Source organism: Olea europaea, chromosome 4 (assembly GCF_002742605.1).
Source record: "Olea europaea var. sylvestris chromosome 4, O_europaea_v1, whole genome shotgun sequence".
In the NCBI taxonomy this organism is placed as follows: Eukaryota; Viridiplantae; Streptophyta; class Magnoliopsida; order Lamiales; family Oleaceae; genus Olea; species Olea europaea.
The window spans coordinates 16130332-16145459 of record NC_036240.1 but is presented as its reverse complement, the minus strand read 5'-3'; the positions used below and the strand labels follow the sequence as shown (position 1 = coordinate 16145459).

The window sequence follows — 15128 nt, the reverse complement described above, 5'->3', positions numbered from 1 at the left end:
CGAATTAATGATAAGACAGAAATTGCTTAAAAATATAGTACCTACCATTCATGGTTATAATGTAGTGTCACCTTCCAACTGTACATATGCATTTAAGATTTAACAAACCGATTTTATTTTCGATGTGTATTTATTGCTAAAATAATTAATTAAGATGGGAAATGACCAAACGAGGTAGTTATCAATCCACGTTGGTTCTTTCGGTCTTCAATTAAACAGTGAACTGGCCGATTTAATCCTAATTCTCGAAATTGTGACTTTTAACATATAATAGAACTCAAATTTACATATTTTTTTGGGTGTCAAATTGACTGGTCGAGTTTATTTTTAAAATATTTATTTATTTTTAATTAAACAACCATTTAATCAAGTCATTGTGCATTCAATGAAGATAGTTTCAAGGATGCATTTAAATTAAGCTTATTAAGTATAACTACGTATAACAAGTGAACAAGGTCATCTTGTCATTCTCAACAGCCTTGATGCAATTGAGGAGGAATACAAGAATTACGAGTACAATTCTTGTCGGGGTTCACGAGAGTATTCTCATAGATATTTAATTGGTGAAAATTAAGATTACTAATCACAGTCTTTTTGTCAATGAAATTTGGTTCGTTATTGAATTGCATTCTTGAGGAATGAGTGAATAATGCAAGAGTATGCTTGAAAAAAGGATGGGGATAGGCTACAAGTGAGTTGACTTGTGGTGAATTCCTAAACTTGATTTTGGTGATGTAGGGAGAAAAAAAAAAGGACTTTGACGAGTGAAACGATAAATTATTCACCAAAGGAGTTTAAGTAGTCGAGAAAATCATCAATGATAATGTTTAACTATGTCTTGCGAAATAAAGTTAATTCATCGAGGGCAAATATTGATCCTAAGAGAGAAATGCATACATTAACCTCAATAGTAAATATGAGTGAAATGCACTCCTGTTTTAGTCCCCTTTTTGAGAAAATTGAGTTTTATAATAGTGATTTTTGGAGAATGTATGATTAAAAAGTACATGTAAAACTATTTTATAAGAGAGCGTGTTGAAAACGAGTTTTGAGAAAAATAGAACTCGAAACAGGAGCTTAAGTTCATGAAGAATAATGTTAATCAAAATACATGAACGTGAACAGTGCAATGCAATAGTTGCTTGATAAATGTTAGTCAATTTAGAATTAAAATCAATTGATTAAGTTGTGTGATCAATATATATTGTGGTGCCAAGTGAACGATCATGGCTTGAATGCTATGGACGATCCGGATCTTGAATGTCTCTCTAGATCAATGTTCGGTGCAAGAAATGAGCCTCGCTTTGTGGTTTTTTGTCTTGTGCTTTTCCATCAAGAAGGCATGATGTAGGACGTGTTGGGGAAAATGTTCTAGTAGAGGGAAAACATTCTAATTCCAAATTGGATCCATAATGCCATTTCAAAAAAATGATGACGAAACGAACAATCTCACCGCTATGTCGTGACGTACGATAAATTTTGGCTAATCAAGTTCGTTTAGGACTTGAAAATTAATTTTTTAAATTTTGGCACTATTTTTGTCATTTTTGTTTATTTTTGGTTTCTTTCCATTTTAGTTTGTTTAAACTTTGTTTTCATTAATTTTAATTGTTTTAAACTATATTTCCATGTAAACCCTTATAAATAAGGGGGATATTTCGTTTTTTAATCATTCATTAATAAATTTTGTAAGTTTATTTTTCTTCATAATTTGGTGGATTTCAAATTTCTTATTCTTAAGAAGTTGTCTGGCACAACTTTTCATGGAAAAGTTATTGTTGACAGTGAAAATACTACCATTGGCAGCCGCAATGTTTGACCTACTCTCTCAAAAGTGGGTCCCGTCTAACCAAATAACGGTCAAATTTTTGCTGAAAATCTGGAAAAGAAGCTGCACCAGACATGTTCTAAAGTTTTCACTTGAATTCCTTGTTTTGTGCTGCGTAAGTGTAAACTGGATGCTAGATTTAAGATTATAGTGCAATATTTATACATTTTTAAGCAGTAACAGATGTATATTGTAGAGAAAACTATGCTTCGTCTAACTCATTCTTCGATATAAAACACTCGTGATAATTTGAACTCTTCTTTACATTGAAACTCTCGACAAAGTGGAAAGAAAAAAGAAAAAGAGTAAAATGCAATATACCATCTTCATCGTGAATTTTGGGAGGATTCTTGGACAATCGAATCAAACTCAAGGCTCGCTGTTGGGAAGCCTGCTCAGAATAGAGTGCTCGGGTTTATGTTCACATTCGAAATCAAGATGAACGAATGCTCGTTCAACTTCAGGAAGTTTCTCAATCTTTATCTGAAGTGTCTCTCCAATCGTATGAGCTTCGTTTAAGGGCAAATCTCTGGGGAGTTCAATATCAACCTAATTTGGAAGTGGAAACCATAAACTATATTAAAAAACCGCACCATTTGCGTTTGTAGAAATAGTGTTACTAGCTATGAAGGCAATTGATATAACTAACCTCAACAAAATATAGAACACCAAACGTGTATGCGCGAACAGTGTCAACGCGCTTGATCTTAGGGTGTCTCATCACAAGATATGTCAATTTCTGCAATACTTCAGGAGGTGCGGATTGTCCCACTAGTGACACTGAATCAAAGAAGGAATTTTTTTTATGTAAGCACTACCCGAAGGCTACAAATTCCACTCAAGAATACTGGAACTCAAAGATCTTAAGAACTCTACACGTAAAAGCAAAACAAAAATGCTAGGTTTGGCGCACCGAATTAGGCTGTCCAAAAAGTTATACATAAAATTAGACGAGATATTATTAGGTGGATTAATGTGGATGGTATCTGAATGTTTTTCATTCAAAAAATTACTATTTGCAATATCTTTCTTATCGGGTCTAAACCCACCTCCTCACTCAAGTCTTATATAATCCGGATAGCTTAAGAACAATAGTGCGAATAACATTATAGAGAATACAAAATTAAAAACACGCTCCACATAATTCCATCAAAATACTACCTGTATAGTATATCTACTATAATTTTATATATGCTTCCTTGTACTAGTACCAAAAACAACCAAAGAGTACAAGATCGAAAGGCAATTATTAGAGTAGCAGAAATATAGAAAGAAAATCATTCACGTGAGTATGAATTGGTTTGACTAAAAATGAGGGCACATTAGAACATCATTCTATCTATCATGCTTGATTATTAGAACATGGGTCCATCTTCTCAATATTATTTATAAAGACTTCAAGTTCAAAGGAACCAAGATAAAGGTAGAATTAGGTACCTGCATTTTCTAGAACAGTTCCCGACCAGTTTGAAATCGTATAAACTGCAAGGATAAGGGCTCCAGCAGGGTCAAGCCACCAGAAGAACTTGTCACCTAGAACTGCCGCAACTAATCCTACTACATTAGTTACCACATCGAAATAATGATCCTGAAAATTAGTGCTAAGTAAAGTTAGGCAAACAGGTTATCTAAATAAGAGTTTTTATGACACGGATAGCGAGATACCTTTGCGTAGGCTCGAACAATCTTATTTCCTGAGCTTCTGCAGTAAATCCACAGAACAAGTTTTACGACTGTGGCAGTTATCATGATTGCATACAACCATATAAGCTGTTCAGAGGTCATCTTTGCTGGAGATTTATTTTCAACTAGTTGTTCTATAGCCTGAACCAGTACCTGAAAGCCTAAATATCGCAGCTTGTTAGATTTGACCTTTTAGATCAGACAGAAGACATGAGGATTCTTTAAGTGCACAATATGCCTATCGATACTGTTTGAAGCCTTATTTTACTCTGCAAATTTTCACCTTGACTGAGAAAAAGATGAAGTACAGGGACATACCGAGTGTAGCCATAATAGCAGCAAAAATGACAATGCCCACTGGCTGCACTCGCAATTTCCCAATTGGATATTTATAAATGTCAATATTTTTCATCGAGAGGTGGGTGAACCAAAGTATTCCTCCAGCCATGAGATCAAGTAAGGAATCCAGGGTCGATGCAGCAATGGCAAGTGATCCACTCTTTATGGTAGCGAAGATCTGTAGATTGCAAAACATATGTTGTCATCAGCAGGAAAGCGTAATCAACAAGAATCTTCATCAAGCCGATATTTCAGAATCGAAAGTGTTGAGATCTTTTATCCCGTCAACAAGAAGGCTCAGTGTCTATACATTATTTCAAATATAGCAATGCTATTTTTGGCAACAGGAAATTACAGGAAGACGACTGTTTTTCTGTACGATTTCTGTTAAAAAAAATCTGTGCTTGCTGATTAATTCTTTCAAATAACACTGAAAAGTCGTATAATACAAGAAATAACACATCACCTTAAAAGCCAGCAGTAAAATATTTGCATAATTAGAAATTTTCATTGCTCTCTCGTGTTGTGCTTGCTCCTCTAGATCTTCCTCATATACAGAGTCAGATGCCACCAAGGAATCGACTTCCTCGAATGATTTCAAGGTTGCAAACTGATTGTCATAATATTCCTTTTCACCTATACGATAAATTCTCAAGTAAGGAGAAGGACATGAAAGAAGAAACAGAAGGATCACAAGCAAAATATTTGCGGTGAGATTACTTTTCGACCTATAGCATCAACAAACAGTTCGTTTCATACGAAACTTCAAATCTATCGAAGAGAAATCATAAAGAAAATCACAAAAATGAATAAAATTATCATTACAAATCCAAACTGCAACCAAAATTATTACCTACACACTATAGATTAATTCATGCATATTGGTCTTACATATATTCAATTAACTACAATTTGTGTTTAAGGCCATGCAAATATCCTTCACAAAATGCTAATAATATTTCCATTAAAACCGGCACCATTTGTTACAATTACGTTAAATGAGATGTATTTTCCAAATTCTAATCTTTCTATTAATCTAAATTTACTTCAAATAAAGCCTTAAATCCCCTTCCAAAGCTCGATGTAATCTGTTTTTAATTAACAAGAAGGGATTTGTGCAAAAGTCCCACCTCAAAAATTACTTATTCGAATGTTAATTACTTAAAAACAAAGTTAAATACGAACCTTTGGTTAAACCCATAGTTCTAGATAGATCAAAGAGAGAGGAGGACTCAGGGTCAACTCCTGACCGGACCTTATCAGGCAGCCTGGAGATAAATTCATTGCGAAGCGAGTTGACTGAGTTCCGGCGACTGAGTCTGCGGCTGAGCCGCCCGCTCCCTCTTAACTTCCACCCATCCAGCAGCGGCGCTTTAGGATCATCGATCTCGTTATTTACACCATTTTGACTCTCTCTCTCCATGATTCACCTGAAAAGTCTCTGTTGAATCGTGTACTGCCATGTATTTATAGAATGGATTCATATACTGAGAACCGCCCGAGGAAAATTTAAATGGTTGTGGTTTGTACCCGTGGATTACTTCCAACTCAAGAAGAGGAGCATAAAAAAATCGCGCTTAGACGTGAAAAATTTTAAATAATAAAGCAAAAAAATAAAAAATAATAAAAAAGTACGACGCCAAACGTTTTGCGCCTATTTCGCACCTAGGCTCTTTTTAGAATACTTATTATAGTAAATTTGAGTATTTCGTATATGGAATCATTGGATTCACATAATTATTGAAATAGAACTTGGGTATTTTTGAAATCGGAATGAAATCCCATGTTCTGATTTAGTGCTTGTTTGATAGGAATTTTGATAATTGATTTTTTGATCGTTAAAGATGAAGTGAGTTTTACCTGTGAGAGAGGAATTCAAAAATAATGGCTGAAATAATAAAATAACGGTCGAAATAGTGATTTTAATTCGCTTAATAGCTGTATCAAACAAGCTCTCAATATTCACTCCTAGTCTCTTATTCATTGGATAGAGACGACTATCAAGATTTCATGACTTGAACTCATTCCAATCTCAAGAGTTCAGATGTTAATGGTCAAATTAGGTCTAAAAAAATTAAAGTAAATCAATAAAACAAAAATTAGGGTGTATTGGTCACTTTTAACGGTTTTGTTATTTTGATTTCTACTTACAGTCCAACCAATTCACAATTTTTTCTGGTTGAACTAGCTGCTTCAATTTGTTTTTAAAAACATTCCCTATTGCGAAGGAATATACTATTTGTACATAATGCGGTATTTATAACGGCGCCCACCCTCCATTTTCTCTTATTTTCTGAAATTCTAAATTTCGATATCACACGGAATTGGCATCGAGCCGTTAGGTCCATCGCATGCACATCAATGACTCGCTCCTTGTGATGATTTAGTGGTCGAATCAGTATAGGTATGATAACTTTTTCTAATACAGTCGATACTCATGATTTTTTCAATATGACAATGTTTACATGTACGGTTCTATTTGAATAATGGATACATCACTCCAATATTAAATGCCTTATCTTGAAGAGCAAATTGTGATACTAAATTCCATTAAGCTGAACTCCCGTTAACAAATTCTATATTATTTTGATAGATCAAAATAATCTCTTTATATAAAATTTTTTTGTTTGTTGAAATTCATGCCCCATTTATTCTTGAGCTATAGTTTAATGAATTGTCTATTTTGAATTCTCAAATGTACATCTTAGTCAATATTGTTTATTAACGTTAGATGACTTTTTAATATAGTTTTAGGTTACCTAATATTTTGTTTATTATTTTAAAAGTTCAAAAGTCAAATTGCCAGATAACATGCCTTTTGGGATCAATAAAAAAACCCAATCAACAACCCTCCAGGCTTCTTTAGAGCCTGTATATAATGTACTGTATATATTATTAAAGCAAAAGAAAAAAATTAAGCAAAATTTGAGAAACGGAGATAGCATGGCCTTGCTCTCAAAGACATTTGCCGAAGAGTTGACTCAACAACACTGGGCAAGAACAAGTAGATAAAATCTTATTTATTATATTGTCTATTCGAATCACGTTGAGTCCAATAAAGCACAATACTTCATATCCAATGTTGACATTGTGGGTAGGCGGCAAAATCACAGCTTCAACGAAGCAAAAACTCATAAATTGTCCAAATTCTGCTGAAAACTTGTCAAGTCAATAAGTTTATAGAGTTCAAAGAGTTGAGAGTAGCCCACAGGCTATACCTTTTATACAGTTGATGTATAGACAAATTAAAAAAAGGGTTTCGCTTGGTGTACATAATTTTTTTTGTATATCAAGGTATCCTCACACTCACATGGGGTGGGGTCCATCTAATATTTTATTCAAATGGACCACACCCCATGTGAGTGTATGAATACCTTAATATACAAAAAATTATGTACAAATATGTTTATCCTTAAAAAAGATCCTTCTTGATCATACGAAATTTGCCAGACATATGTAAATAGAGTTTATGTAAAGAAAGGCAAAAAGGGGGGTCCATGCTTTTTATTTTTTATTGGGCATGAGCTCTTTCCTTATGTGAGTGGCGTGTATACCGGCGTGTCAACGTAGGTTTACAAATAGCAAAATTAAAAAATAAACTACCCCGCGATTGTGATTCACGAAAGTAAGTGTGGCTTATGAATGTAATTTCCATATACGCCTAGTCAAGTTTGGCTTGAGCTCTTGGCTATCACCTCCACAGAAAAGGAGCTCCATGTTTCTTTGAATTATTAGTCCAGCCAAACTCTCTCGAACCGTTTTACGACTATCATGAATGCTCCTCGGAATGCCTTGCCATGTCACCTTTCTTCCATTTCCGCCAACTTTTAAGCTATAATTGAACTTTTCACATCACACTGCTCACCCAAGAAATTAATGAATGCCATATAAACCCGAACCCTTCCTAGATCGAATGCCTCAAAGTGCAAGCAGAAACGGTAATAAAAATTGTTGAATAGTTGCACTTTATGAAAATCATCGAGTATGTTTTAGCATAAAAATTTTCACTTATGTAACACCCCATAAATCTTAGAGTGTTACTGGAAGTTTTCTTTTCTTTTTATTAAAGGCGGAATGATCAAAATAAATTTCTTCAAGAATAAAATAATTGAAATATCATAAATCTAAACTAAACATGGAAATTGTATCTTTAAAAAAATTAACATGTTCAACTAACCAATTAAATAACATGACTTTGAACTTTAAACCAACTAATAAATTTAATGACGGAAAAAACTTAATATATATTTTTTTTCTTTTCTTTGATTTATTTGGTAGCCCGCATCACCATTTCACCATAGTTCCAATCGACCCACACAAGTCCACCATTCCTAATGGCCCAAATAACTCAATCCTCTAATAATCCGGTTTAGGTTCGAACAGCATAAACTTCATCCCCAATTCCCATCCAAGACTCTATAGAACTCATTCCAAATCTACCGATCACTGTGAGTCTGCCAGTCTCTTCAAGTCGTCGACGCCACTAGAAGCCTTCAAGTTCGACAGTGCCACTGGAATCGGCTCCCTTACGTCCCTGACTCTCTGCTCGCGCAATGATCCGTTGTTCTAACTTTCTAAGGTAAAAACCTAACCTTTTATTTTCGGCTATATGTTGTGATAACGGGTGTGGCGGCTATATGTTGCGACTAGTTGTAGTCTAGATATATGTTGCGATAAAGGGTGTGAAGCTGCACGAATTGTTGCTTGTTCATCACCACCTCCTTGGATTTAGCTCTATTAGTTTCTTGAATGTCAATCAATTTGTTGGATTCAAGAAGATTTTCTATGGGGTTCAAGGATTCAACAACCATGATGGCTTTTTTTTTTTTGGAGGCTTTGAAAATCAAAACTAGAGCTAGAGGCTTGTTCTCTAGCTTTCTCAAATGTTGCTTTTTCGCCCTCTTTTTTCTAGCTTCTATGGTTTGACTCTTGTCCAATAGTACTATTTCTTAATCTTTAGAATTGGAATCAGAGATAGGATCATCTTTCTATTCTTGTGTCTTCTCGAATGCTGCTTCTGAGCATTTTTATTGGTCAGCTTGATTGTGCACTTGCTGTGTAGATATTTTTTCCAATGCTATAGAAGGTGGCGCTTTAGTAATTGCATCATCTTCGTCCATTGTATTAGTTTTTTGGACAATGTATTGACTATTTTGTGGCATGTCTTGATATATTGACTATTTACTCATTGTTTGACGACTCTCACCATTCAGTTGTTACCTTTTGGTTTGAGTATGGCTGCATCTGGAATTTTTATTTTTTTTTGACTTCTTCAGGTACTACAAGTAATGCTAGAGCTATCTTAGTCTTGGGTAGAGATCTAATGGTGGTTCCAAAACTAATTCATCCATTGTCACCGGCAATTTCATCTCCTCAGACCTCACCTAAACACCAAATAGACGACACATGGATGCAAGTACAAATGACATCTTTACTCTTGGTTTCCAATATGATCATGTTCTTAATCACGTGGGATTGCACCTTTGGCCCACAATATTTCATTATAGATGCTTAATTAGTCCCCAGTAATAGAAACCGTCCAAATCTATGTACAATTTGGATGACCCCCCACATGCCCAACTTAATGAAGCTAAATTTTTCTTCCCAACTTGGGCTGATGCCCAAGAATTTGAAGTGTTTCCATCAGGGCCACTTAACGATTTAAAAGATTTGGAAGCCTTTATCATTTTTATATTTTATCGGGACCAAAAATATTGCTCAACTATAATGCAAGGATGGGGACCAACTTAATGCTGGGACATTACTTAGGCCAATGATGAAATTTCCTTTCAATCAACTATGTGTCCTCTCGTGCTGATGTTGATCTTTGTTTGTATTGTGAAATTAGGATCTCAATGTTAACAGACCACCTACACCAACTAGGGGTCTTCCTCAAGTGACTAATGATAGAGATTCTCTTGCTTGGATTTAGATTTTGTCTCCTAAATTGCTTTATCGTACTCCGGGTTGATGCTTTCACTCCAAAATTTTCATGATCTGTACGTAGCGTTGACCTCGAGAATTGGACCCTCCACGTGGCCAACGGGTAGCTACTCCATGTAATCCTCTCTGCGCACAACAACGCATGGTCAGAAGCATACGGTCGAAACTAGGGGTGGTGGTGACGACCACATACACTCGGACGGTCAAGTCAGCATTGGGTGATCGGAACAGTGCTCCAGTTATACAAGAGAGTGGGGATGATAATATATATTTCTTAGTATAGAGAGTTAAGTTATAAGAGTTTCATTATCTTTGTCTCTTGCTAGACCTTGGTATTTATAAAGGTAGAACACCGCTGGATGTGGGACACATGTATGCATCTGACGGTGTGAGGCATCTGCTCATAGGCATCAATCAGCCACGTCTAGAGTGGGCGGACAATTAGTTCTTCTGAGTTTGGTTAACATAAGGTTGATAAGTCACATCAACTAGACTTATGGAGACGTCACATCAATTGATCTTTGGAGGCAGAGGGGATCTTGACAGATATCTTTTTGACAGTGGCGGCGAAGGGATCTGTTAAGGGAGTGTCTCGAAGTGCTCAATGCTTCGGAGTTGAGGGATACTTCAGTTGCTTCAGTGGATATACTCTTCACCCTGCAATGCGCCATGTTGAGGTCGTTAGGAGTGGGCATCACTTCGGAACCACTTCGGGTGAACATGTGGAACTTCGGGGAGTGGTGTCTGTTGTTCTGAAGTGGTTTAGTTAGGGGTGTAACACATAGCTTGATTCCATGTCGAGGATTCTGCAGAGATAAGTTATTCACTCTTAGAAATATAAAGGCTCTTTGCTTTCACTGGAGTGCGTTCAGAAGATAAAGAGGAAGAGTTTGAACATGTTGCAGGCGGCTAGTTGTAGTCTACATTTATTGTGCTGAAAGCAATTCAAGATTTCCCAAAAGCTCTACATGATCCATAACAGGTGGAAGTTACTGTGTCATTTCTTCCTTTGTGTGGGCAGGCTTCGTTTTTTCCATCTTTGTATATTTTTCATCCATTGGGTAGGTGCGTTATTGTTATTTTGCTGTCACTTGTGAGAGGACTTGAAGTTCGTATAGAGGTTGGTGAGATATAATCCCAAATTAAACCCAAATTATGGTAAAACTAAACAATATATCATAATCATTTGAAGATTACCCTTTTTAACAGATAATTACGCAGAAAATGCCATCAATTGGTTTCAAACATAAAAGGGAGCAGTTTCTCCAAAATTTTCAAGAGGAAGAAAGAAATAAAATAAAGTGAACTGAACATTATTTAAGCCAGTCTAATTATGGTAAAAGTCTGGTCCATTATAGGCAACGTTGAACTTGTTTATAATAATTGTCGACTGACCATTTGAATCAATAAGGCTTTAGCTATTGTTGGATTTGAGCCTCTTAGGAAAGCATCAGTTTCCATTTATTGCTTATTTCATGATGTCGTAGTGTAATTTTATTGTTTATAAACCTTTTATGTGGAGACCACATCTCTTAATTGATTACGTGAGCTTGATTTTTTTTTTTTTTTTGTGTGATTTTAATTTTGAGTGATCGTTGATAACCAAAAGGGGAAAAAAAGGAAGAAATAAATTGAAAATTCAGAGCAAAAATCTGGTGGATTTGATTTTCTGTAAATCTTGAAAGTTTATAATGAGTTGTGCGTAGATGACTATACAAGGGTTACCTCAGATAATGCACTCTATGAGGATCCGAATTTGATTGATTGTGGACTTACTAATTGAGAATTTTTTGACTCTTCAATTGAACTAGACTATAGATCTTTAGTCAGTTTCTACGGTTCTCGACCTTGCAATATGATAAAGTGTTACAAGAAACGCCATTGGAAGAGATGCTGGCCAACGTGGATGAACTTATGTTCTTGAATAATTTATGACGTTTGGCCAAAGAGCAGTATTAGACTTATTCGATGAAGGTATGTTTTGTAGACTATATATATATATATGAATTTATTTCCATTTTCTAAATCAATACTAGTTCTATTTACACATGAGCTTTGAATCAAATTTTGCTATCATTTCATAGAGTTCTCAATAGCATGCAATTATTGGTAGTTTTTTAGGATGTACTCTTCTGCTTGATACTACTTTCTCTATCAAACGGATTTCAATGTTTGGCTCTATTAATCAGGTTGATATACTTGGGGAAACAAGACATGATTATATCTCATTTTCCTCGTAAGTAAAACCAAGCAGAGCTCCTACATTTGTACAGGGCAGAGCGAAGATAAAAATAGTCGAAATAATTAAAAAATAGAGAAAAAAAGTTGTAAATTAATTAGGGAAAAACAACACTAAAAAAAGTTGCAAATAAGGTAAAGGTCGTTTAAAAAATGTTGCAAATAGGTTAGGGCAACGTTTTATAAACGTTGCAAATAATTTTTAGCAACATTTTATGACTGTTGCTAAAAACCTATTTAGCAACATTGTTAAAAACCTATTTGCAATGTTTGATAAGCGTAGCAAATACGTTGCAAAAATAGTATTAGCAACACTTGAAAAACGTCGCAAATTGGTTTTTAGCAATAATTAAAAATCGTTGCTAAAAGTTATTTCAACAAAAGTAGTCCTAGTAACACTCGAAAAACATTGCTGTATCCTTCCACTCTATGAAGTTTACAACATACGTCCAAACGTTACAAAAGATTTTTGGCAACGTTTTTTGAACGTTGCAAAAAGCAAATGTTGCAAAAAGCTTTTTTTGTTGTAGTGATAGGGACCATATAATAAATTACTTTCCATTCATATTATCATATGGGAATCAAGAGGGTGAGGATAAAATGATGCTAAATAATTTTCATATTTCTAAGAACTATGATGCTAGGTGAAAGCCAACTTACATCAAATTTGTGAAAGAAGTGACTTGTTCAAACAAAAATAAAACTTTTGTTACCTTAAAAAATGGAGGTTTAAATTACTCAATCCACTTTGTCAATTAAACTAACTCCTGAGGCAAAATATTTAATACTAGTATACGTTTTATATAGAATCTATATCCACTATAATATACTGAAGACTATTTGTTCTACCTCTTCAGGCATTTATTTGATAACATATTGATGATGCTAGTGGAACTAGAAATTCATATGGCAGTTAAGACTAAAAGGAAACTTATCAAAATATGAAGACAGATTCTTGGAGAAGTAAAAGTTACCTAGATGGACAACCAAGAGGATTTTTCAAGAATTGCAGAGAAATGTGTTGGAAATTTAACTTGATTCATGAATGTTGGAAATTAAATTTGATACATGAATTAGTTTATTTAATATTCATGTATCCACATGGTTCTTTATAGCCTACTATTCATAGTATGTGGGAGAAGTTATTAATTAGTTTCTTAAGTTTATACAATGTATTCGGGACCCTTTGTACCTATAAAAGGCCTCGTGCTTGAGACATTTCATAGAGAAAAGTCATAGAATACAAATATCTTTTGAGAAATTTCCGTAATTTTCTTTCTGGCCTTTCTTCCCATAATTATTTATTTCCAACAAAATGAAGGGTAAGTTATACAATGATCTTGTAGCTAAGACTGGGAAATTTATTTACAAGATATCTTGTGAAAAGGAAATTAGATAAACACGATATAAATCAAGTCATGTGTATAGGGATCAAAATCATGGACTTCTACTTCATAACTAAGAAAGATGAGGAATTATTTAATGTGGGGGAGTATANTTTGATATTAAATAATTTGTTCACAATCAATGTATAAGGGTTGACACCTTGTACTGGACGATTGTAGTGTTGATTGATAGATTGTGATTTGTCTTTATCACAGAAATAGTTAAAGGTGACACTAGTACACTTGGAGTGTATTGAACGGATCGCGTGTCAAATTTAATTCTATAGCACGATCGTGCAGAGAATTAAATTCTACTACGCCGCTGTGAATTTCATCTAAATCCATTCACATGATTATATATATCTTTTCATGATTTTAATGGTTCTTTTATTCATAAATGGGTGAAATAATTTGATTGGTCAAATATCTCAATAAGTTGGGAACTCAAGAATGAGCGGAATGGAGAACATGAATTCGTGTCGGGAATCGTCACCCTAAAAAATGGGTAGAGTAACTACTTAGTATGTTCTATTGAACAGTTAAAATCTGAGTTCAGTGTTGGACAACGGTTAAACTTCGACAACTGTGATTAGTTCACAAAATCGTTGAAGAAAATGAAACTTAATTTAGTGAAAATAATTAGGAGGGCAAAATAGTCATTTATGCTCGCACCTAATTATCAAATATGAGAAAGGGATAAAATACATATATGGCAAGTCAAAAGAAATTATTACAGATTTATTGACTTCTGTGATATTATATGTTCCAATAGTTTAGTTTTTTGCCTTTAGTGGAAAACGTAAAGACTAATAATTAGATTGAGTGATCTAAAGTCGACTAGACATGATTTTATTATTGGAACTTGGATAATATATGTCTAATCAGGTCCTTATGGTAGCTCCATAAAGTATTGAAATTTAATTACGGTAATTATAATAGTTTTGGCTTAATTGAATTATAATAAAGTTTTGTACTTAGTTGTAATTACTACGAAAGTTGTAAACTTAATTATAATTGTAATTGAAGTTCCATGACCACATATATAATTATATATAAACTAATTGGATTTAGAGTTTAATTAAAACTCCTACTTGGATTTTAATTAGAACTGCTATTTGAATGTGGAATTATTATTATATAAGAATTGGAGCTCTTCTATTTCTATAAATGGAGATTAGATGGAATTTAGACATCCTAAGAAATTGTACAATAATAATAATACGTAATTCCATGGTGTTAAAATCTGGATAGAAAGAAAATTATTTTTCTTGATTTTTTCAATTGTTCAGTTTAAGAATTAGTTTTTTTATTTAATTAAAAGAATGTGCTCATCCATCGGTGTAGTTTTGACTTTGAAGAATACCATAGAATATTTAGAGGTTTGAATCATCAAATTCTTGAAATTAAAAGCTAGAAGTTTGTGATTCATAATTCATTCAAGAATTGACCATTGAATTTAGGTAAAAATTTGAATCCTTTGTTTTTTAATATAACACACATGTGAACATCTAAATGATTTTATTTATTTAATTAAAGATTTTTTATTTTTATTTTTATTTTTTTTAAAACTTTTGGACAGTTCCACTTCCGCATTCCAACAAAAAGTACCCAAGAAACAAAAAAATTTCACTTACAAGAGATCCTATTAGGTGAATTGGAGGATACGTTTTGTTCATACAAACGGGGCACTCAAGCAGTTCACCTACAACAAT

General features: G+C 34.0%; 1 protein-coding gene and 1 long non-coding RNA gene across 4 annotated transcripts; one reads left to right on the top strand and one right to left on the bottom strand.

Moving 5' to 3' along the window:
• Positions 1–1944: 1944 nt before the first annotated feature.
• On the bottom strand, positions 1945–5371 carry LOC111393801 (metal tolerance protein 4-like). Its single transcript, XM_023019511.1, has 7 exons — positions 5036–5371; positions 4317–4486; positions 3830–4028; positions 3494–3672; positions 3266–3416; positions 2478–2608; positions 1945–2377 (listed from the first exon to the last, which is right to left on the bottom strand). The coding sequence occupies exons 1-7, from the start codon at positions 5271–5273 to the stop codon at positions 2198–2200; spliced, it is 1248 nt and encodes a 415-aa protein (XP_022875279.1). The 5' UTR covers positions 5274–5371; the 3' UTR covers positions 1945–2197.
• Positions 5372–8152: 2781 nt separating this feature from the next.
• LOC111393800 lies at positions 8153–12077 on the top strand. 3 transcript variants are annotated; one of them, XR_002702497.1, is made up of 5 exons: positions 8153–8429; positions 9127–9266; positions 9699–10775; positions 11612–11767; positions 11983–12077. It is a non-coding gene; the product is annotated as an uncharacterized LOC111393800 (long non-coding RNA). The 3 variants fall into 3 exon arrangements; XR_002702495.1 differs by having other exon boundaries at positions 11605–11767; XR_002702498.1 differs by lacking the exon at positions 9699–10775 and having other exon boundaries at positions 8158–8429; positions 11605–11767.
• The last annotated feature ends 3051 nt before the right edge of the window (positions 12078–15128 follow it).

Excerpts from the sequence above, each read along its gene's own strand:
- LOC111393801 (XM_023019511.1), bottom strand. The coding sequence starts at position 5,273 with ATGGAGAGAGAGAGTCAAAATGGTGTAAATAACGAGATCGATGATCCT. Across the intron at positions 4,029-4,316 it reads TTTTACTGCTGGCTTTTAAG|ATCTTCGCTACCATAAAGAG; the intron begins GTGATGTGTTAT and ends TGCAATCTACAG. Across the intron at positions 3,673-3,829 it reads TGCTATTATGGCTACACTCG|GCTTTCAGGTACTGGTTCAG; the intron begins GTATGTCCCTGT and ends TGCGATATTTAG.